General features: G+C 53.0%; 1 protein-coding gene across 1 annotated transcript; it reads left to right on the top strand.

The window, feature by feature from the left end:
* Positions 1-81: 81 nt before the first annotated feature.
* BDV37DRAFT_280762 (uncharacterized protein) lies at positions 82-20994 on the top strand (the record flags this gene model as incomplete). Its single annotated transcript, XM_032086652.1, has 5 exons — positions 82-600; positions 661-1741; positions 1798-4016; positions 4085-11932; positions 11992-20994. The coding sequence occupies 5 exons, from the start codon at positions 82-84 to the stop codon at positions 20992-20994; spliced, it is 20670 nt and encodes a 6889-aa protein (XP_031943799.1).
* Positions 20995-22314: the final 1320 nt, after the last annotated feature.

Raw genomic sequence — 22314 nt, 5'->3', positions numbered from 1 at the left:
CCTCTTCCTCTACCCTTTTAATTGCATTCCCACCAACTTTTACGTACCTTTAAACTCGATCACCAAGTTATACTAATCACAATGGGTGACGCCGGAGACTACACCGCTTTCGAGGCCATCACGGCCCAAATCCCCATGGGATCCAAGGGGAGTTCCTTCTTTTTCCCCACCCTCACTGACGGAGTTATTATAGATAAAGAGCAGACCGACCAGGCGCAAATCCCCCTGGACCTGGGAACCGTGTCCCAGGGAAAGGCCCTGGCTGCATTCTGCGAACGCCATGGACTGTCGGTCCTGAGTGTGCTGAATGTCGCCTGGGCCATGGTTCTCTCCGCGTACGCCGATACCGAGGCGATCGGGTTTCTCTTCGTTCGATTCGTCGCCGGTGTGCCTCATGTGGGTGTCTACCAGGCGGAGATCGACGGGGGCAAGTCCGTGCTGAAGACGCTCGTCGACGCGGAAGAGAAGCTGCAGGCCAGTGTTTCGTCATCCGCCCTGATGACACCGGCCGAATTCCAGGAATTGTCCGCCCGAGCGGGTGGTCCAGCTTTCAACAGCGTTGTGATGCTGTATGATGGAGAATCCCCGGAGCGGGAACAGGTACGGACTCTGGCGCGATGATTGTGATCGACTGGGATGTTGCTGACAAGGAGCACCAAGCCGGGCAATTACCTTGCCATTCACGCCCGGTACCTACAGGACCAGTTTGTCGTCGACCTGCAGTGTCCGACTTCCTTGATCCCCGCCTCGCAGGCAACACACTGCGCGGCAACTCTCAGCCACGTACTCGGTGAGATCATCAAAGCCCCCCGAACCCCCCTCTCCGAGGTAAGTTTAATGAGCCAGGATGGAATGCACCAGATCTGGGAATGGAACAAGCGGATGCCCGAAGTGGTCTCCCGCTGCCTGCATCATCTCATCGATGAGCGGGCCCGCAAAGAGCCCGAGGCTCTTGCCATCCAAGGCCCAGATGGGTGCATGACATACGGCGAGCTGCAGGCGCTCACAGATCGCTTGGCCCACTCTCTGGTGGATCGGGGTGTGGGCCCTGAAGTGGCCGTGCCTCTGTTCTTCGAGAAGTCCAAATGGGCAATCGTCACCATGATCGCTGTCGTTAAAGCGGGCGGTGCCATTGTGAATCTGGACGCGAAACAGCCTCGGTCCCGTTTGATGGAAATTATGGAGCAGCTGCAGGCTCCTTTGATTCTAACCTCCCAGCAATATGAATCGCTCTGGCAGGACAACCGCAATGTTTTCTCTGTTCATCAGGAAAGTGTGATGGCACTTCCGGCGCAGAAAGCATCTCCAGCGGTTGCAGTCACACCCAAAAACATTCTGTACATCATCTTCACCTCCGGCAGTACTGGAACCCCCAAGGGCTGTGTGGTGGAACATGAGTCCTTCCTCACGGCTGCAATCCAGCACGTCACAGCGGGCGAGATCGACCCGACTAGCAGAATCCTACAGATGACACCGTACACATTCGATGTTAGCATGCTCGAAATCTTCACCACTCTCACTACCGGTGCCTGCGTTTGCTTCCCCAGCGATGAGCTGGCACAGCATGGAATCGCTCATATCATCAACGCGCTGCGCATCACATGGACCTTCATGACCCCTTCGGTGGTGCGCTTGGTCGACCCCGCTGATGTGCCCACTCTGAAGACTCTGGCTTTGGGAGGTGAAGCATTGAGTCAGGTCGATGTTACGACCTGGGCGGGCAAGCTGCATCTGATTAACGGTAGGTTCCGTGCTTGCTGATGTGGGCCGAATCCATTTGCTAACCTATGGCATTAGGATATGGTCCCAGTGAATGTTCCGTCGCCGCAACGATCAACCCCCACCTCACTCCGGCTGCCGACCCGGCGAACATCGGGCGCGGTTACGGTGCGGTCTGCTGGGTCGTCCACCCAGATGACCACAACCGCCTTGTCCCAATCGGGGCAGTGGGTGAGCTGCTCATCCAAGGTCCGATTGTTGCCAGAGGCTACCTCAACGAGCCTGCGAAGACCGAGGCGGTATTCCTGGACGAGGCACCCGTGTTCCTCCAAAACATGACCTCCAAGCCAGCCCCATTCCGATTCTACAAGACCGGTGACCTCGTCAGAAACAACAGCGATGGCACAATCAGCTTTATTGGGCGAAAGGACCGCCAGGTGAAACTTCGAGGCCAGCGTTTGGAGCTAGGCGAGATCGAGCAGCGTCTCTCCGTGGACCCCACGGTGCGTCATGCTCGCGTGCTGCTTCCCAAGGCAGGGCCTTGTAAAGGAAACCTGGTGGCTGTCCTCTCGCTCCATGCCTTCCCCTATGAGGGGCCACGAGACGCCGACGTGCACGAGCTGTTGATCGACCAGAGAAAGCAAGCACGCGGATTCATCCCTGAGATTTCTACCCGTCTTGCCGCCCAGGTTCCCGGCTATATGGTACCCACCTTCTGGGTGGTGGTGGCTGCCCTTCCATTCACGACGTCCGGGAAGGTCAATGGTGTTGTTTTGAATCAATGGGTTCGTGATATGGACGAAGACACTTATAACGAAGTTGCCGGTATCATGGAAGAAGAAGAAGAAACCAGCGAGACCGTGCAATTATCCGAAATGGAGCTTCTTCTGCAAGAAATTTGGGCGGAGGAGCTGGGTCTTCCATTGCCGAAGCTGAAGTATAACCGGTCTTTCATTGCTTTGGGTGGTGATTCTATTACGGCCATGAAAGTGGTGGCGCGGTGCCGCCGGGAGCAGCTGAAGGTCTCGGTGCTAGATGTGGTTCGGGCCAAGAGCCTGATTGATTTGGCTTCCAAGACCGTCCGCTCATCCCAGGTGTCTGTGGAGGAGGACACCGTTATTGCCCCGGCTTCCACGGCTGCCGAGCGAACTGCTGCCATCGACGATGCGCTTCTGTCCAAAGCTGGACTCTCTAGCAAGGACGACGTGGAAGATGTCTACGGCTGTTCCCCTGTCCAGGATGGCATTCTTCTGAGCCAGGTCAAATTCCCCGGCACGTATGAAATTCGACGTGTCCTTAAAGTGCTTTCCATTATGGATGCAAACACGACGATTTTGGGTCTTCAGCGTGCCTGGCAGGGCGTTGTAGATCGCCACCAATCTCTCAGAAGCATCTTCGTCGACGCCGGTGGTATCTTCCAGCAGATCGTACTCAAGAACGTCACTGCCAGCGTATATTGCTGCGAGTACATGTGCTCAGATGATGAAGTGGAGGTAACCAAGTTCCTGAAGTCTCTGCCTTCGCCAACCTACAACCCCTCAGAACCCCAGCACCATCTCACCATCTGTCGTACCCGTGGCGACAACGTCTACATGATGGTGGAGCTCAGCCATGCGATCGTGGATGGTGGGTCCACCGAGGTAGTCTTGCAGGAGATGTCACTGGCGTTTGACGGCAAATCGTTCACGGAGCCTGCATCGTTGTACAGTGACTATATCCACTACATCTCTTCTCCGGAGCACTCCCAAGGCGAGTCCATGAGTCACTGGACCGGCTACCTTGCAGGAGTTCAACCGACCATTGTTCCCATGTACCCTCGCGATGGGGCCTCCAAGCAGATCCGGTCTGTGAAAGTTCCCTTCGCCGGAATGAAGGATCTGTTAAAGTTTTCCGTAGCACATGGAGTCACTATTGCTAATGTGATACAAACTGCATGGGCTTTGGTTCTCCGGGCGTACACTGGATCCGACGATGTCTGCTTTGGCTACGTGGCCTCTGGCCGTGATGTACCTGTGAGAGGCATAGAGAACGCTGTGGGAGCGTTCATTAATATGCTGGTTTGTCGGGTGCGGTTGGACCAGCACCAGGCTGCTCTGGACGCGGTCGACACTATGCAGAGCGACTATTTTACCGCTTTGGCCCACCAGCATTGTTCCCTGGCACAGATTCAGCATGGTCTGAATCTATCCGGTATGCCCTTGTTCAACAGCATCATCTCTCTCCAGAAAGGTGTTCCGGACCAGCAATTTGGCGATGCGCTTTCTTTCCGGGCAGTTGAAGAAGATGACCCGACAGATGTAAGTGAAACCCTTGAAGCCCACTCCGAATCCTAGAGAAAGCCACTAACAGGTGTTTCTTTTGACAGTTCGATCTTGCCGTTGCTATTGACATAACTACTGAGGATGTTGAGATTTCCATCGGCTACTGGTCCTCTTTGTTGACACAAGGCGATGCCATGAATCTTGCCAATACATTCAGCGCTGCGATCTACGGAATTGTAGACCAAGCCGGAGTCAAGCCGGCCGATATTGACCTATTTAATGATCAGGACCGAGCCCAGATCTTTGAGTGGAACAAGGCTGAACCAGTTGCGGAGTCGGGTTGTGTGCATGAATACTTCTACGATCAAGTCAAGAAGCAACCTGATGCGCAGGCAGTGTGCGCTTGGGATGGCGAGTACACCTATTCCCAGCTCGACGTGCTGTCCGAAAAGTTAGCCCACCACTTGGCGAAGCTGGGGGCTGGACCGGAGGTACTGATTCCCCATTGCTTCGAGAAGTCCAAATTGGCAACAGTGACTATGGTGGCGATCATGAAGTCTGGTGGTGCTGGTGTTGGTCTGAGTTCTGCCCATCCGCTATCCCGCATTCAAGATATACTAGATGGATGCCAGGCTCGTGTTGCAGTTGTATCAGCGCAGCATGCCAAACTGCTTGAAGGCCTCGTGGAACATATTGTTGTCGTGGACGAAAGCTTCCTCGCCGAACTTCCTGCACCCACCGACAACTGCACCCTTCCTCAGGCGCAACCGTCTAATCCAGCCTTCGTGTCGTTCACGTCTGGCAGTACTGGAAAGCCGAAGGGTATTGTCCTCGAGCATCGATCCCTCATCACCAGCATTCAAGCTCACGGGTCTGAATGGGGTGTCGGGCCGGGCTCGCGTGTCCTGCAGTTTTCTGCCTATGCGTTCGACGCTAGTGTCTCTGACACATTCACCACGTTGACACGTGGTGGCACGGTCTGTATCCCATGTGAAAAAGACCGCGTCGATGATTTGGCCGGCGCAATCCACAAACTCAGGGTCAACTGGGCTTTCCTGACACCCCGGGTTCTCGGCCTGCTCTCCCCAGAAACCGTTCCCACTCTGAAGACAGTCGTTCTGGGAGGTGAGGCGATCTCACGCGAAGATATCTCCCCGTGGACCGATGCTCTGGAGTTGCGCATCGTTTATGGACCTACGGAATGTACCATTTACAGCATGGGGACGGATCCCTTGACCGCAGACAGTGACCCCGCAGGATTAGGGCATGCCGTTGGAACCCGCCTCTGGGTGACAGATCCTGAGAATACTAACAAGCTCCTTCCCGTTGGCTGCATTGGTGAACTGGTCATTGAGGGCCCCTTGGTCACTAGGGGATACCTGAATGAGCCCGAAAAGACAAAGGCAGCTTTCTTCGAAGACCCAGCCTGGTTGCCTAAGCCCGAGAATGGTCAGCCACGCCGTTTCTACAAAACCAGTGATCTGGTCCGCTACTATCCAGATGGTCAGCTTCGGTTCATTGGCCGCAAGGACACTCAGATCAAAGTCCGAGGCCAGCGTGTGGAGCTGGGCGAGATAGAGCATGCAATCCTGGAGAATCTGCCGGGTGCCGCGCATGTCACTGTGGACTCGGTCGTGTTGCCTCAGCAGACATTGGTAGCTTTCCTCAAGATGGAGAACGCATTCCCTACGGAAAATGAACTCTTTGTCCCACTATCAGCCGAGTTCACGGCGGAACTGCGAGCCCTTGAGAAGGTCCTGTCAGAGACATTGCCCGTGTACATGCTTCCCAGTCTGTTCATCCCAATCTCTCACATCCCAATGACTATCTCGGGCAAGGTCGATCGGATTGCGCTCCGCCGTGCCGTCCCCGGCCTTTCCCACGAGCAGATGGAGATGTATGCCTTAGCCAACCAGGACAAGGCCGCCCCCCAGACCAAGGAGGAGGAGCAGCTGCAGACTCTGTGGGCAGCTGTTTTAGGAAAAGATCCTAACGTTGTGGGTCGCAACGATAACTTTTTCCGACTTGGGGGCGATTCAATTGGTGCTATGAAACTGGTCGTCGCAACACGGGAAGCAAACCTCTTGCTTACTGTCGCTGATATATTCCGGTATCCGGAATTGTCTCAGATGGCGCAACGCGTTGAACTAGTCAAGGCTGACGAACAAGAAAATGTTTATGAACCATTCTCGATGTTAAAGAATACCACCAATACTGACGCGTTGCTGGAGGAAGCCGCAGGGCATTGCTCCATCGCGCGCAGTGACATCCAGGATGTATATCCTTGTACCCCTCTGCAGGAGGGTGTGTTCTCAATGTCAAACACCCACACTGGTTCTTATGTCGCTCAATCTGCATTCCGGCTGCCAGCTGGCTTTGATATGCAGCGATTCAAAGACGCCTGGCAAACCTTGGTTGATTTCCACTCCATCCTACGCACCCGTATTGTCACTATCGGCTCTACATCGTACCAAGTTGTGTTGACGGAGGACGCTGCTAAGCTCGAATGGCAACAAGGCTCTTCCTTGGAGGAATATCTCCAGCGCGACCATGCCATTGCCGTGACCAGTGGCACCCCATTAGCTCGCTATGCGATCGTTGAAGATGGCGAGTCTTTTGTCTTCGTCTGGACTGCTCACCACGCCGTGTATGACGGATGGACTGTCCCACTCTTGTTCGAACAGCTGGAACAGGCCTACATGGGCACTTTCCAGCCCTCTACAGCACCGTCATACGCTCAATTCGTGGAATACGTTCAAGAGACCGATCCTGAGGCATCACAGGAATTCTGGCGCTCGATGGCTCCTCAAGAGCCACCCTCCTCCTTCCCTCGGTTGCCATACGCGACCTACCAACCCAGGGCGAAGAAAACCTGTCACCGCGATGTCGAGGTAGCCTTAGAATCTGGATCTAGCCTGACCATGGCTATCCTCTTACGAGCAGCCTGGGCTATTGTCTTGGCACGGTACACTGACTCCGAGGACATTCTTTACGGGTTGACGCTTTCGGGACGTGATGCTCTCGTCCCCCACATCGAGGGCATTGTTGGTCCGACTATCACAACCGTTCCGATGAACGTTCACCTGAACTCCGAGACGTCCCTTCAAAGCTTTCTTGACAGCCAACACGAGCAGAATGTCGAGATGATGAACTTCCAGCATGTCGGACTGCGAAACATTCGTCAGATCAGCCCTCAGGTGTTGGCAGCGACTGACTTCACCAACCTATTCGTCGTCCAGCCTAAGGCAGACGGGAGACGAGCGTTTGCTGAGCTCGAGGTCGTTCCGACGGACATGACGGAGTTTGATCCTTACGCTTTGGTAGTTGAATGTAACCTCGGGGATGGCAGCGTTCACTTGGAAGCTCGTGTTGATGACGATGTTCTGTCGGTGGATCTGACGGAGAAGCTTCTGGGTCACTTCGAACATGTCTTGCGACAGATCATTCGCCCATCTGCCGATGTTAAGCTAGGGGATATCGATCTCTTCAGCAAAGAAGATGAGAAGCAGATCTGGGAGTGGAACGCTGTGGCACCGACCGCGGTCAATGAGTGTGTTCACGAGAAGATCTCCCAACAAGCCACTCTCAACCCCGGAAATATGGCTATTGAGGCGTGGGACGGAAGTTTGACTTACGGTGAGCTTGATGAGCTGTCCTCGAGACTGGCTTATCATCTGTCTACCGAATACTCTGTCAAGCCCGAGACCCTGCTGCCTCTGTGCTTCGACAAATCCGTCTGGACGGTGCTCACCATGGTCGCCGTTGTTAAGGCAGGAGGAGCCTGCGTCATGTTAAATCCTGACCACCCAGTGACCCGCCTTCAGGCCCTAATTGAAGACACGGGCTCTCACCTCGTCCTTACCTCGCCACAACACCAGGGCCTCTTCGGGTCCGTCTCGGCTTCTGTTGTCCCGATCACCAAAACCCTAATTCAAGAATTGGCCCCCGTCTCGACATCTCAGCGCGCGTCGCTTCAAGTCCAGCCTACCAATCCAGTTTTCATGATCTTCACATCTGGTAGTACTGGAAAGCCTAAAGGCATCATCGTTCAGCACAATTCAGTTTGCACCGTGGCCGCCCAGCACGGTGAAGGCCTAGGATTTGGTGGACCAGGTTCGCGGGTGCTGCAGTTTGCTTCGTACAGCTTCGATGTTAGCATGGGCGAAACATTCTTCACGCTGATGAAGGGAGGCACTCTTTGCATTCCCACCGAGCATGACAGAGTCAACAATCTTGCCGGGGTGATCAACTCCATGCAAATCACATGGACGTTCATGGCCCCGACAGTCGCTGCCCTGGTGGACCCCAAGGAGGTCCCCCACCTTAAGACACTCGTTCTAGGTGGTGAAGCCGTATCACAAAGCCTGGTCGATCGCTGGGCAAGCCAAGTAAACATGATCGACTCGTACGGACCGGCAGAATGCACTATTTGGGCATCCCATGCAAACCCGAGTGCCACCGTCTCGCCTGCGAACATCGGCAGTGGTACCGCCTGCCGGTACTGGGTCGTGGAGACTTCTGATTATAATCGCCTTGCCCCTGTCGGCTGTGTGGGTGAGCTGCTCATCGAAGGGCCAAATGTCTCGCGAGGCTATCTGAACGAGCCGGAAAAGACGAGAGATGCATTCGTTGAAAACCCAGCATGGATGCACGGAAAGGAGACACCTCAGTACAAATTCTATCGCACTGGTGATCTCGTTCGTTACAACCCCGATGGAACTCTGAACATTGCCGGTCGCAAAGACAGCCAGGTCAAGTTCCATGGCCAGCGTATCGAGTTAGGCGAGATTGAGTTTCACCTCCGTGCTCAAAAAGCGGTTGAAGCTGGAATGGTTACTCTTCCCAAGACTGGCCCGTGCAAAGGCAAGCTCGTTGCTGTGGTGGCGCTTGCAGATTTGCAACCATTGGCCCTTGAAGGTGATTGCGTCGAGCTCATTTCCGATGATGCGAAGTCCACGGCCCAGCCTCTTATCATGGAGATTGAGGAGGAACTGACAAGTGTACTGCCTAGCTACATGGTTCCCTCCGTCTGGATTGTCTTGGACTCCATCCCATTGACTGCATCACGGAAGATAAACCGCGTTCCCATCACACGTTGGGTCACCAGCATAACCGAAGACACCTACCGCCGGATTGTGAATATCTCCTCTGCCAGTGTTAACCTACCCACAACCGCCTTAGAGAAGCAGCTGGCACAGGTGTGGAGCCAAGTCCTGAACATCCCTGAGAAGTCTATAGGCTTGAACCGATCATTCATGAGCTTGGGTGGAGATTCAATTACTGCTATGCAGATTGTTTCCCGCTGCAGAGCCGTTGGAATCAAGCTTAGCGTTCAAGATATTTTGCTCCCGAAGTCGTTGGCGGCAGTGGTTAGTCGCGCAAGCTCAACCGGCGACCGTGCTGTCACTAGACAAGAAACGTACGATGTGCCTTTCAGCCTATCGCCCATCCAGAAGGTATATTTCAACGACGTTGTTCGCCAGGCAACCGAGCATCATTACAACCAGAGCGTTTTGCTGCGCTTGACCCGCCCCGTCTCGACGGCTGCAGTTGCATCTGCCATCGAGCAAATTGTGGCCCGGAACTCCATGTTGCGTGCGAAATTTATCAGGAGCGAGAACGGGGAGTGGTCGCAGATGGTGCAGAGCCAGTCTAATGGCTCCTTTAAAATTGGCTTCCATTCAGACGCCAGCCGCCAGCAGATGCTCGACGTGATTAACTCCTCTCAGCGAAACGTTGATATCGAAAACGGGCCGATCTTCGTGGTAGATCACTTTTCGCTTCGTGACGAGGAGAGAGGAGAGTCAAGCTTTGATTGCCGAGAGGGACAGCTCATCTCTCTCATCGCGCACCATTTGGTCGTTGATGCTGTCTCATGGCATGTAATTGTCGCTCAGTTGGAAGCCTCCCTGTTGTCAGAGAGTAGCAGCCCTCATGCTCCGATGCCATTCCACAACTGGGCACAAGAGCAATGCCACTTCGGAGAGCAATTGGTTTCAAAGTCGGTATTGCCCAACGACATCCCCCCTGCCAACCTTTCATACTGGGGGATGCAAGAATTACCCACATGGAAGAATGTCGAGGAAGTCCGTTTCACAATTGATGAGAACACCACCTCACTCCTGCTTGGAGCGGCCAACACAGCACTGCGAACCGAACCCATCGATATTCTCTTGGGGGCCATTCAGCAATCCTTCAACCAGACCTTCACAGACCGTGCGGTGCCTGCGATCTTCAGCGAAGGCCATGGCAGAGAACCTTGGGACAACTCCATCGACCTATCTGAAACTGTCGGATGGTTTACCACCTTCTATCCAGTTCACAGGCGTATGAGGAAGGATGAAAGTGTCAAGGATACCATCAAGCGAACAAAAGATGTTCGTCGTTCCTTCACCGACAATGGATTCTCATACTTTACCTGCCGCCATTACAGTGCCGAAGGTCGCAAGGCTTTCAACGATCATAGGGCCATGGAGATATGTTTCAACTATCTCGGACAAACACAACAACTGGAGCGAAGTGATGCCCTATTGAAAAAAGAGCCCCTCCGTGCGGATGAGGAGATTCAGAATATCAGTGAAGGTATGGGTCGTTTGGCAGTCTTTGATATCTCTGCCGCTATCTCCTTCGGTCAGCTGGGCGTCTCATTCTTCTTCAACCGCGATACGGACCGTCAGGAACAGATCCGTGATTGGGTCAAGCGATGCGAGAAGGCCATTCAATATGCCGCTCAAGATCTAGTGGCCAGCTCGGTGGAGCATACTCTCAGTGACTTCCCTCTGATGAAGATCAGTTACCCTGCTTTGTCGAACTTCACAAACACTGTTTTACCGGCACTGGGAATTTCCCCTGACAACGTGGAAGATTTGTACCCATGCTCGCCGATCCAGGAAGGCATCCTTCTTAGTCAGACCAGACAGCCTGGTACTTATGAGGTTCGCCAGCTTTTTGAAGTTGTGCCTAGATCGGATGTTGGTGCCGTGGACCTCCCACGTCTGTTGAAAGCATGGCAGCAAACTGTGGACCGTCATTCCATCTTGCGAACGGTCTTCATCAGTTCGTTGTCTGGAGATGGGGTCTATGACCAGCTTGTATTGCGATCATACCAAGCAACGGTTCAGCACCTCACTTTCTCCGGAACGGACGTTGTCTCACTTTTCCAAGGCCAGCAATCCCCAGATTACTCCAAGCCCGTCCCTGGTCATCGCCTGACCATTTGCGAAGGCCCCGAAGCGATCTACTGCCAAATTGAATTGAGCCACACCCTGGTCGATGGCACATCGTTGGCACTCCTAGTCCGTGATTTTGTCTCTGCGTATGAAAGTACGCTGCCCTCTGGGCCAGGCCCCCTCTACAGCGAATACGTTCGCTACCTGGACAGCCTGTCTAAACCTGCCTCCCTCAAGTACTGGGCCGACCGTTTGACTGGTGCTCAGCCTTGCCATTTCCCCAACATGCGTATTGGCAACGGAGACAGCGGGTCTGAGACAAAGACTTTCAACGATATGCTCATTCATATTGATGAAGATGGAAAATTGCAAAGGTTCTGCGAGTCGCAAAGTATTACCATGAGCAATCTTGTCCAGGCTGCTTGGGGAATGGTCCTCCGAGCTTATACATCGAAGGAAGATGTCATGTTTGGCTACATGGCCTCGGGCCGTGACGTGCCTCTTGATGGGATTTACGATGCAGTGGGCCCATTCATCAACCTACTGGTCTGCAGACTGCACCTCGTCGACGACCTGTCGGTCTACAAGCTGTTGAAGGATATTCAACTGAGCTATATGAGCAGCCTTCCTCATCAACAGACATCACTCGCAGCGATCCAGCATGAGCTGGGCAACAAGGATGTCGCCTTATTCAATACTGTCCTTTCTTTGCAAAGGCAGCCCAGCCAAGGCCCACCTCCTCAGGTTGATTTCCAGATTGTGGACCAAGCCGATCCAACTGAGGTATTTATCTTCGTCCTAGAACTGAAAGCAATCTCAGATCTTACTAACTTGCACGATAGTATGACATCAGTCTGTGTATCACCACCCACGATGTACCTGGTGTCGAGATCCACATGACATATCTCACGGCCATCCTCAGCAACTCTCAAGCAGATGAACTGATGCAAGCTTTCACCAATGTACTCGGAACTCTTGCTGATACCCCTGAGATGAGTCTGTCGAGCGTGGATGTCATATCACATTCGCGCGGCGAAGAGCTCCAGAGATTGAAGGATGTCAGCCGGACCCTGAATGGTCGCACGTTCGACCTGGCTTCCATTCAAAATCGACTTACGATGGCCCTCCTAGATACGGAGGATGCTGTTGTTGAAGTGATAAGTTTGGATCAGTTGGGTGGACGCCAATGCATGGCCGTCTTCCACGCCGAGGTCAACAACACCAGGGCAGAAGTTTCTTTGATGCCCATCACCGACGGACCTCGGGCTAAATTTACAGATCTAAAAGAAACACTCGCACGCCATCTGCCAGAGGAATTGATTCCAACGCTTTACTTCCCCGTCAACGGTCTCCCACTGGAAAGGGCGGCCCTGCAGAAGCTTGTTGACGGCCTGAACGAGCAGCAATTGAAGCAGTATCAGCTCGTGACCGTCCAGGAATGTGCAGCGTTGACCGCAAATGAGAAGATCATGCTTGCTCTCTGGGCTGATGTTCTAGAACTCTCAGATAGCAGTACAGTTAACCCCTCCGACAGCTTCTTCCGCCTCGGTGGCGATTCTATCGGAGCCATGAGACTTGTGGCCGCCGCTAGGAACCAGGGTCTTGTTCTCACTATCAATTCAGTCTTCCAGAAGCCTACCTTGTCTGCAATGGCCACGGAACTCAGTCTGCTTGACCAAAGTGAGGAGCACCAGCTGGAGCCATTCTCCCTGCTACCATCGCAGCTTGATCCCGAGCAGCTCGCTACTGAGGCTGCCTCGCTGTGTGGTACTTCACGCACCGCCGTCGAAGATATTTACCCTTGCACACCCCTCCAGGAAGGTCTCATGGTTTTGAACCGTCAGCATGCAGCATCCTACACCAATCAAACAGTCTTTGCCATTCCAGACACTTTGGATCTACCACGATTCAAAAAAGCCTGGGAAAAGGTCGCGGAGCGAAGCACCATTTTGCGTACTCGTATGGTTAACGCGTCTGATGGCTTGTTCCAAGTTGTCCTGAAACAGACCATGACCTGGGAGTCTGCTCATGACTTGGATGCCTACCTGAAGCAGGATTCGTCTAACCCAATAGATTATGGCCAGCCAATGGCACGTTATGCAATCGTATCTGCCCCCACGCAGAAATACTTTGTCTGGACTGCCCACCACTCAATCTATGATGGAATGACCATCCCTATCCTCACCAAGCAGGTCTCTGCTGAATACAATAGCGAAATGGCTCTGCCAGAGGTCCCCTATAACCGGTTCATCCAATATATCAGAGCAACCAGCCCTGAATCTGCCACTGAGTTCTGGACTGCTCAGTTCGCAGAGCCCTCTCTGACATATCCTATCTTGCAAGATCGTACCTACCAACCGTACCCGAACAACAGTACGATCAGCTCAGTGCATTTGTCAAGACAGCCGTCCGACATTACCTTCACCACCATTCTGAAAGCAGCTTGGGCATTTGTTCTTGCTGGCCTGACGGAAACTGAGAAGGTGACTTTTGGGATCACGGTTTCTGGTCGCAATGCAGCTCTCCCAGGCATCAACCAGGTTGTTGGTCCCACCATTGCGACAGTTCCCGTGAGCATCGCGGTAGATGGTAGCCAACCTCCGCTCGACTTCCTCCGAAGCATCCAACAGCAGAATTTGGAGATGGTACCTTTCGAGCATACCGGTCTTCAGAACATTCGCCTCATGAGTGAACAGGCTAAAGAAGCCGTTGAATTCCAGAACCTTCTCGTCATCCAACCAAACACGGCACCATTTAAGCCGTCTGATTTCTTGGGGCTCACTAATGTGGTAGTTGACCGCGGCGACGATCAGGACCCCTACGCGTTGATCATAGAGTGCAACATTCTCGACGATGGCGCCGAAATCAAAGCTTCGTTTGACGACAACGTCATCTCCAGTGAGGAAGTTAAGCGGATCATCAGTCGCTATAGCCGTGCTATTGAGCGTCTCAGCTCAATTCAGGAAGCAGGCGGCGACGAAAATATCAATACGCTAGAGGAGATTGGAACCATCAGTGAGGAAGACCTACAGCAGATTCTTGAATGGAACAGGGATCGCCCGGAAACTATCCAATCCTGTGTTCATTACCAATTCGAGGAACAGGTTCGGAGGCAACCTGACGCTCCCGCCGTTTCCTCGTATGATGTTGAGCTTACCTACAGTCAACTTAACATGCTGGCTGAGAAGTTGGCTCACGAGCTTATTTCACGTGGGGTCAAACAGGAGATGATTATCCCTCTCGTTTTCAACAAATGCTCATGGACTATTATCGCAATGTTGGCGGTGATGAAGGCTGGCGGTGTTTGCTGCATGTTTAACCCTGAGCATCCCAGGGACCGAATCCAGCTTTTGCTTGACGATCTCGATGCTAGCCTGGTCGTGTGTGACCAGGCGTCATCAGCAATGCTCTCTTCATTACTCCCTCCATCGGGAGTGCTCCCAATTGGTGGCGACTACCTCGACAGCCTCCCCTGCCCAAATGAGCCTGTTGGTGCCATTGCCCAGCCTTCCAATGCTGTATTCATCGTATATACCTCTGGAAGTACTGGAAAGCCGAAGGGAAGTATCTTGGAACACCGCTCCCTTGTGACTGGTCTTGTTGCGCATCTGAGTGAGATGTCAGTTGGTCCTGGTACCCGCGCCTTCCAGTTTGCCTCTTACACCTTCGATGTCTCCTTTGACGAAATTATTGGGACACTGATGCTGGGAGGATGTGTCTGTGTTCCCTCAGAGTACGAGAGGATGAATGCCCTTACGGATGCCATGGCCAAGTACCGTGTTACCTGGACGGAACTTACCACCACTGTTGCCAGTCTCTTGGTACCAAGTAGTATTCCCACTCTCAAAACTCTGGTTCTCAGTGGGGAACCACTCACTAAAGAGGTCGTCAATTTATGGTCTGATCATGTGCAGATAATCAACAGCTATGGACCCAGCGAATGCTGTGTCTGCACCACCTGCAATGCTCAAACCAGTACCACCAAAGACCCTACTAACATTGGCCGAGGGCTGGGATGCACTCTGTGGGTTGTAGACCCAGATAATATCGACCGGCTGTTGCCTATTGGCTCCACTGGCGAGCTCCTCATTGAGGGCCCGATTGTTGCCAGGGGATATCTGAACGAGCCCGAGAAGACGGCGGCAGCATTCATCAACCCCCCCAAATGGTGGATTCCTCACGACAAAGGCAATGGTCGCATGTACCGTTCGGGTGATCTGGTCAGATACAACCGCGATGGAAGCTTCAAATTCATCGGCCGCAAAGACACCCAGGTAAAGCTTCACGGGCAACGCATTGAGATGGGCGAAATCGAACATCGTATTCGAACCGTATACGATAACAACTCATACCAAGTGGCGGTCGAAGTTCTAACACCGAAGTCTCGTGGCAGTCTTAAGATCCTCACTGCGTTTATCTGTGCGCCTGAGACTGCCTCTGGGGACGTGGACTCCCTACTTGTTCCCCTCTCTGGGCCACTTCGACGAAGTTTCCAAGCCTTGCATGCCCGCCTGCTGGAGGTTCTGCCCAAGCATATGGTGCCACAACTCTTTATCCCCGTCTCACACATGCCTTTATCCCCCTCCCGCAAACTGGATCGAAAGGTATTAAGGACGGTTGGGAACGGCCTCTCGCCAGAGACACTAGCTTCATATGCTCTTTCCAAGGTGGACAAGAAAGCGCCCTCGACCGAAACAGAGAAGGCTCTCGCGCAGCTCTGGGCTCGTGTGCTCGGCACCGACAGCATCGGTGTAGACGACCACTTCTTCCACCTCGGCGGAGACTCGATTGCCGCGATGAAGCTTGTTGCCGCCGGCAGCAAAGCAGGACTTTCCATGAGCGTTGCGGACGTGACTAATTATCCTAAATTGAACCAGATGGCGGAGAATATCGATGGCTCCTTGTCAAGGAAGAAGACCAGCGATGCGCCACCGGAGCCTTTCAGTCTGTTGCCTGACGATCAAGTCAAGGATCTTGTGGCCCAAGCAACCACTCAATGTGCGGTGGACGCCAGTGTGATCGAGGATATGTACCCTTGCACCTCCTCGCAGGAGGCACTAATGGCACTCACCGCTAAGGATGAGACGGCTTATGTATCGCGACTTGTCTTCCGACTCCCCATTGATATCAATCTTGAGAAATACCAACAAGCCTGGGAGTCCTTGGCCCAGCTGCAGCCGATCATGCGCACCCGCATCATCTACACAGATGATTCCAAATCCTTCCAAGTTGTTATTGCTGAGCCGCTTGTTTGGCGATGGGAGAACTCTGTGGAAGATTACGTGAGGGCCGATAAGCTCTCGCCTATGGTCCATGGCCAACCTTTGATGCGCAACGCCATCGTCCCTGGCGACGAGCACGATCCACGCCCGTGCCTGATTCACACCTCTCACCATGCTGTCTACGATGGCTGGAGTCAGGGATTCATGTTCGAGCAAGTTGGTATCGTCTACCGGGAAGGCTTGTCTGCCCTTCCCCCAGTCATCCCATACAGCAAATTTATCCAGCATCTCGCTACCACCGACCGTGAGGAATCCGAGGAATTCTGGCGCTCCCAGATTGAGGGAAATCTCCCCGCCCAATTCCCTACCTCCGCCCACTCTTCTCAATCTCTGCGACCCAACCAGACCCGCTCCTTGCACATTCGCCTTCCGCAGAGGGATAATCTTACTTTCACTACACCCACCGTGTTGAAATCGGCCTGGTCTCTCCTTCTCAGCCGCTACACTACCTCTGATGATATTGTCTTCGGCCATGTTCTCTCCGGCCGTAGTACTTCGCTTCGTGGCGCTGCAGACATAATGGGACCGATGATTGCAACGGTACCCATCCGTGTCCGCTTAGACCGAGCCCAGACAATCGAGGAGCTCATGGGCGGCATTCAACAACAGGCTCTGGATATGACACCATTCGAACAGTTCGGCTTACAGAACATCCGCCGAATCCAGCCAAACGGCTCGGCCATTGCCGATTTCGGTCATCTGTTTATCATCCAACCTATTCTAGAGGACTCAGAGAACGATCTAGACCTAGAACTAGTCTCTTCGGTGCAGTTTGATTTTGACACCTACCCACTGATTATAGAGTGTCACCTTGGTGACTCAGAACTCGATGTTCGTGTCAGATACGACGATATGCTTATTCCTGAACAACAAATGGGATGGTTGCTGCAGCATTATGAGAATCTCATCCACCAGCTCTTCCGCCTGCCTCAAAACACTCTTATGATGGATATCACTATGACTGGCCAAACTGATGTGGACCAGCTTCTCGACTGGATGGGCGCCCCTATTGAACCCGTTAATGCCCGTGTGCACGATCTATTCGGTGTCCAATCTCGATTCCACCCACAGCGCAAAGCAGTAGATGCTTGGGATGGCAGTCTGACCTATCAAGAACTGGATCATCTATCCTCTCGATTCAGCGACACATTAGTGAAGCTCGGGGTGACGGCGGGGTGCACTGTAGGCTGGTGCTTCGATAAATCCAAGTGGGCCATTGTCTCACAGCTCGCCGTCTTGAAGGCTGGCGGAGCATGCGTGAATCTGAATCCAGAGGACTCTGTCTCGCGTCTGACAGAAATCGTCCATGACACTGGCATTGACCATGTCATTGCGGCGCCACAATATGCTGACCTGGCTGCTGGTATAGGGTCCAGCCATGTTGTCATCGCTGATACAACCACGGCCTCTGAGCTTGCAGCTACCAGTGCTGACCTGCCCCGAGCTCGGTCAGCCGTTGATCCTTCATCGCCCGCATACCTTGTCTTTACCTCTGACAGCAACGCTAAGCCGAAGGTCATGGCGATCGACCACAGGGCCATCTGTACCAGTATTCGAAACCATGGCTCCGCATTGAAGATTACATCCAAGTCTCGTGTGCTGCAATCTGCCCCCTACACATCCGATGTCAGCTACGCGGAGATCTTCACAACTCTTCTCAGTGGTGGCACTGTGTGTGTTATCTCTGAACATGATCAGACCAAGGATCTGGCTGCTGCCATTGACCGGGTAGGCGCAAACTGGGCCTGCCTGACCCCGAACGTCGCCAACAGCATGCGCCCGACTGACGTTCCCAAGCTGAAGACGTTAGTTCTGAGTGGGGAATGCCCGTCCCAGGATAATTTACAGGTTTGGGCGGGCAAGGTCGATACCCTTCTCAACGCTTATGGGTCCAGCGAAGCATCGGTCTGGTGTGCTGTGTCACAGTTCACCCATCCTAAGGACTCATTTGCCAACATCGGGTTCCCAGTTGGTTGTCGGTTGTGGGTTACTGAGCCGGAAGATGTCAACAAGCTCGCTCCTCTGGGCTGCTTGGGTGAGTTGGTCATTGAAGGACCTATCCTGTCGGAAGGTTACTTGGGTCAACCTCAAGCCAGTGAGGTCGCATTCATCGATCGTCCCGATTGGATGCAACACACATATCCTGCTGATGGATTCGCTCGTGTTTACCGGACCGGTGACATGGTCAAGTTCAATGTCAATGGTAGCATTGAGTATCTGGGACGCAAAGATACTCAGCTGAAGATGTACGGCCAACGTATCGACCCTCGTGAGATCGAGCATTCCATCAAGTCTCACATTCCTTCAACGTACGATGTCTTGGTGGACACTACATTGGTCTCGTCCCGCAACAGAAACATGCTGGTTGTATACCTGTACGATGAGTCTGTACAGTCTCCTGATGTTGAAATCGACAGCCTGGCCGATACCATGACTACCAACCTGCAACAGGAGCTTACTACAGTCCAGTCTGCACTGCACACCTCCGTTCCCCATTACTTGCAGCCCATCCTCTTCATCCCCCTCAAGACCATGCCCACTGACTCCCTTGGAAAAGCGGATCGGAATCTGCTTAGTCGCATGGTCGATTCACTCTCAGACACTCAATTGCAGACCTACTCGCTGGCTACCGCCGGCAAGAGGCCCCCCAAGACGGAGATGGAACTCACGCTAGCTAGTCTCTGGGCGAATGTGCTTATGATCGATCGTGAGTCAATCGGCGCAGACGACAGTTTCTTTGCTTTGGGTGGTGATTCCATCGTCGCCATGAAACTGGTCAGCCTCGCTCGTGCCTCCAAGATCTTTGTGAGTGTCGCTGATATCTTCAACCATCCTTCCCTTGTCGATATCGCTGCTCTGGCTACAGCCAACGCACCTGTCACTCCTGGGGATGGGACTCCTGTCTTGTCTCCGAGCAAAGGATCATCAACCTGTGATTCCAGCCTTCTGGACGCAATTGCTGCGAAGGTTGGAGTCGAAGAAGGCCACGTCGAAGAGATTTGCCCCACCACCAGCATGCAGGAAATTGCGCTGATTGGTGCCATGACGCGGCCCCGTTGGATGCTCAACTACTTCTACTTCGAGAGCTCCGATCCAGTGGATGTGGACCGTCTCCGCCAGGGCTGCTTCGAACTGGTACGGCAGTTCAGCATTCTTCGCACCGTCTTCACCGAACATGAATCCCGATTCTGGCAGGTAGTCCTCCGGCAACTTGATCCGGTCTTCCTTGTTATCCCCACCGATGACCTCGATGAAACAACCCAGAGAGTGTACGAGGAAGGAAAGGCTGGCAACCTTCAAATCGAGAATCCCTTCGTTCAATTTGTTCTGGCACAGCAGCGACGCGGCCATGCACATCGCCTCATCATGCGCATTTCGCACGCACAATACGATGGTGTCTCACTCCCCACCATTTGGGAGGCCTTGCAGAACGCGTATACCGGTCAAGCCCTACCCTCCAGCCCGCCCTTCTCGACCTTCACCTCATTCTGTCCGGCATCCGATGACCCCGCTGCCATTGAACACTGGCGGTCCCTTCTAGCGGGATCTACGATGACAAACTTCGTGGAGCGCCACAAGCCGGGCCTCCGAGATGATTCCGATGAGGTTCTCTCCGTCCGGCGCCGGGTACCGAATACCACACTCACGAGCGACGGCATCACCTTCGCAACCGTCGCCAAGTCCGCCTGGGCCCTAGTCTTGGCTCGCATGGCAGCTCGACCGGACGTTGTATTCGGCCACACCATTTCCGGCCGGAACTTGGCAATTGACAACATCGACCGGATTGTTGGCCCGTGTCTTAATGTGGTCCCCGTCCGCGCTCAGTTCCAGGACCGCTGGACTGTGATGGACCTCCTTCGCACTATCCAGAACCAGCAGGTGGCCAACATGCCGTTCGAGTCACTCGGATTGCGCCCAATCGTCGAGCAGTGCACGGATTGGCCGCGGTGGATGCGCTTCAGCAGTGTTATCCAGCACCAGAACATTGAGCCGGATCGGGCTATGATGATGGGCGATGGGTCCTACGAGCCTGGCTTTATCGGCTCGGAACTTGATCTTATGGATGTATCGATCCTATCAACTCCCGCAGGCGATCACGTTGACATCGACCTCATTACAGCGACATCAGTCATGTCCGCAATCCAGGCGGAGGACTTGCTTGACCAACTCTGTCTCACGATCCGCTCCTTCTCGTCAAGCCCATCCACTACCTTTTTGCCATCGGTGGAGGAACTTGAAGCCGGCCAGCCTCTGATTCCTATGGTTAGGGAATCCCCCGTACCAGATATCGTCATTGGCGCGCCGCCTGCGGACTCTTCTGAGCCCAAGGTGGCCGCTTTACGAGAGGCCGTGCATCAGGCGTGGACCGAGACTCTGCCATTGACAAATAAGTCAGTCGTGTCTCCAACAGAATGCTATTTTGCAGCAGGCGGTGAACTTGTGGGCTTGTCACAAGTGCTGCTGCGACTGCAAGAGCACGCACCCCAGCTTCGCCTGGAGGACCTCCTTCACCACTCCTCGATGGAACAGATGGTGAATCTCCTATACACTCACACTCCTTGAATGATGTAATGGTTGCATTTCTTTATTTTTCTGTGGCTCTAAAAGCTTTCATCTGTATGTTTGATTTTGTCTCTTCTTCTGTAACTATCTCATTTGTCTCTATTTTTGTGTTCTTGTCTCGTGTACTTTGTCTATCTACTTTGTGATTCGCATGACCTTCTGGAAAGGCTAGACAATAGATTTCATTTCATTCCAACTCGTGCAATGGTCTGTTAACGTAATATTGCCTCACTCTAAGTAGAAGTATCGAACTGGTGTTCGTAGGCTATCCTATCGTTACCGGTGCTTCTGATGTGAAGATGTAGTGTACTGGTCACCTGACATGACCGTGTTTATGATTTAGTTATTGATGATGTTTACGTTATCTTTCTTTTGGACGTTGACTCGGCGATGATCGATTGTAATTTCAATAGGGCTACGCCACACTCAAATTGATGTCACCGGTTTAACAATGCCCTACTTCCACGAACGGTAATCAGGATTGAGTTACGGAGTAGCGCAGTTTCATAAATGAGGGCTGGTGTAGCTTATTGCTTAGATTGTATGTTTGCTAGTGGACAGGCAATCTAAATATATCAGTAGGGGTCCAAATTTAAAGCTTACATACTAAGACCTTGAATCTATATTTATGCATCCTCGTAGAGTGTTCCTGCCTAGAACGATGATGGCCGATGAATATATAATTTTTTGAATTCTCTCTACTTTCCAGCATATGGGCGGAACGTATGACTCAAGAGGGGATTAATTCTGAGCTAATTAATAATTATCTACTAAGACCATGTCTTTTTGCAGCCGAGGACGAGGCAACTGCGCAAGGATTGATTGTCTTTCCTTGCCTCTTTTGCATGCTAGTGAGAGGCCCGTGTGCGGTGGAACCCTAGGATCAGGTATCGATCCCGTTTCTGCCTTGTTTCTGCCAGATTTCTGCCTCGTAAAGCGGGAAGAAATTGTCATGAGAGAGGCGGAGTTGGGACGTTGGGGGATCGTATCAGATCGGGTTTAGCGAATGCCAAGTGGAATGCATGCTGACAGTAAGAAGGGATGATCTCGTGTAAGTGCACTGTTCCCAATCCGCTGGGTGAGTTCTCGCTGTGTTTAGACCTATTCAGGTATCAAACTACGTTGTAGTATAGTAAGGACTTGCGATAGCCAGCTTCTAGTCCGGTCGTGTTGGACTGATGGCCTGAGTCAGGCAGCTTGGGAAAACGAGGGGGATTGTCATGCAATCGTATCTGGAAAGCTCCACCAGACAAGAATGCCAAGCCACCAACTATGGTGCTTCTGTTAAGAGGGGCTTGGTTATGGATCCCGATCCTTAGT

The sequence above is a fragment of the Aspergillus pseudonomiae genome (assembly GCF_009193645.1).
Source record: "Aspergillus pseudonomiae strain CBS 119388 unplaced genomic scaffold BDV37scaffold_16, whole genome shotgun sequence".
Taxonomy (NCBI): domain Eukaryota; kingdom Fungi; phylum Ascomycota; class Eurotiomycetes; order Eurotiales; family Aspergillaceae; genus Aspergillus; species Aspergillus pseudonomiae.
Note: the sequence above shows the minus strand (reverse complement) of the source record. Positions and strands in the feature narration are given on the sequence as shown.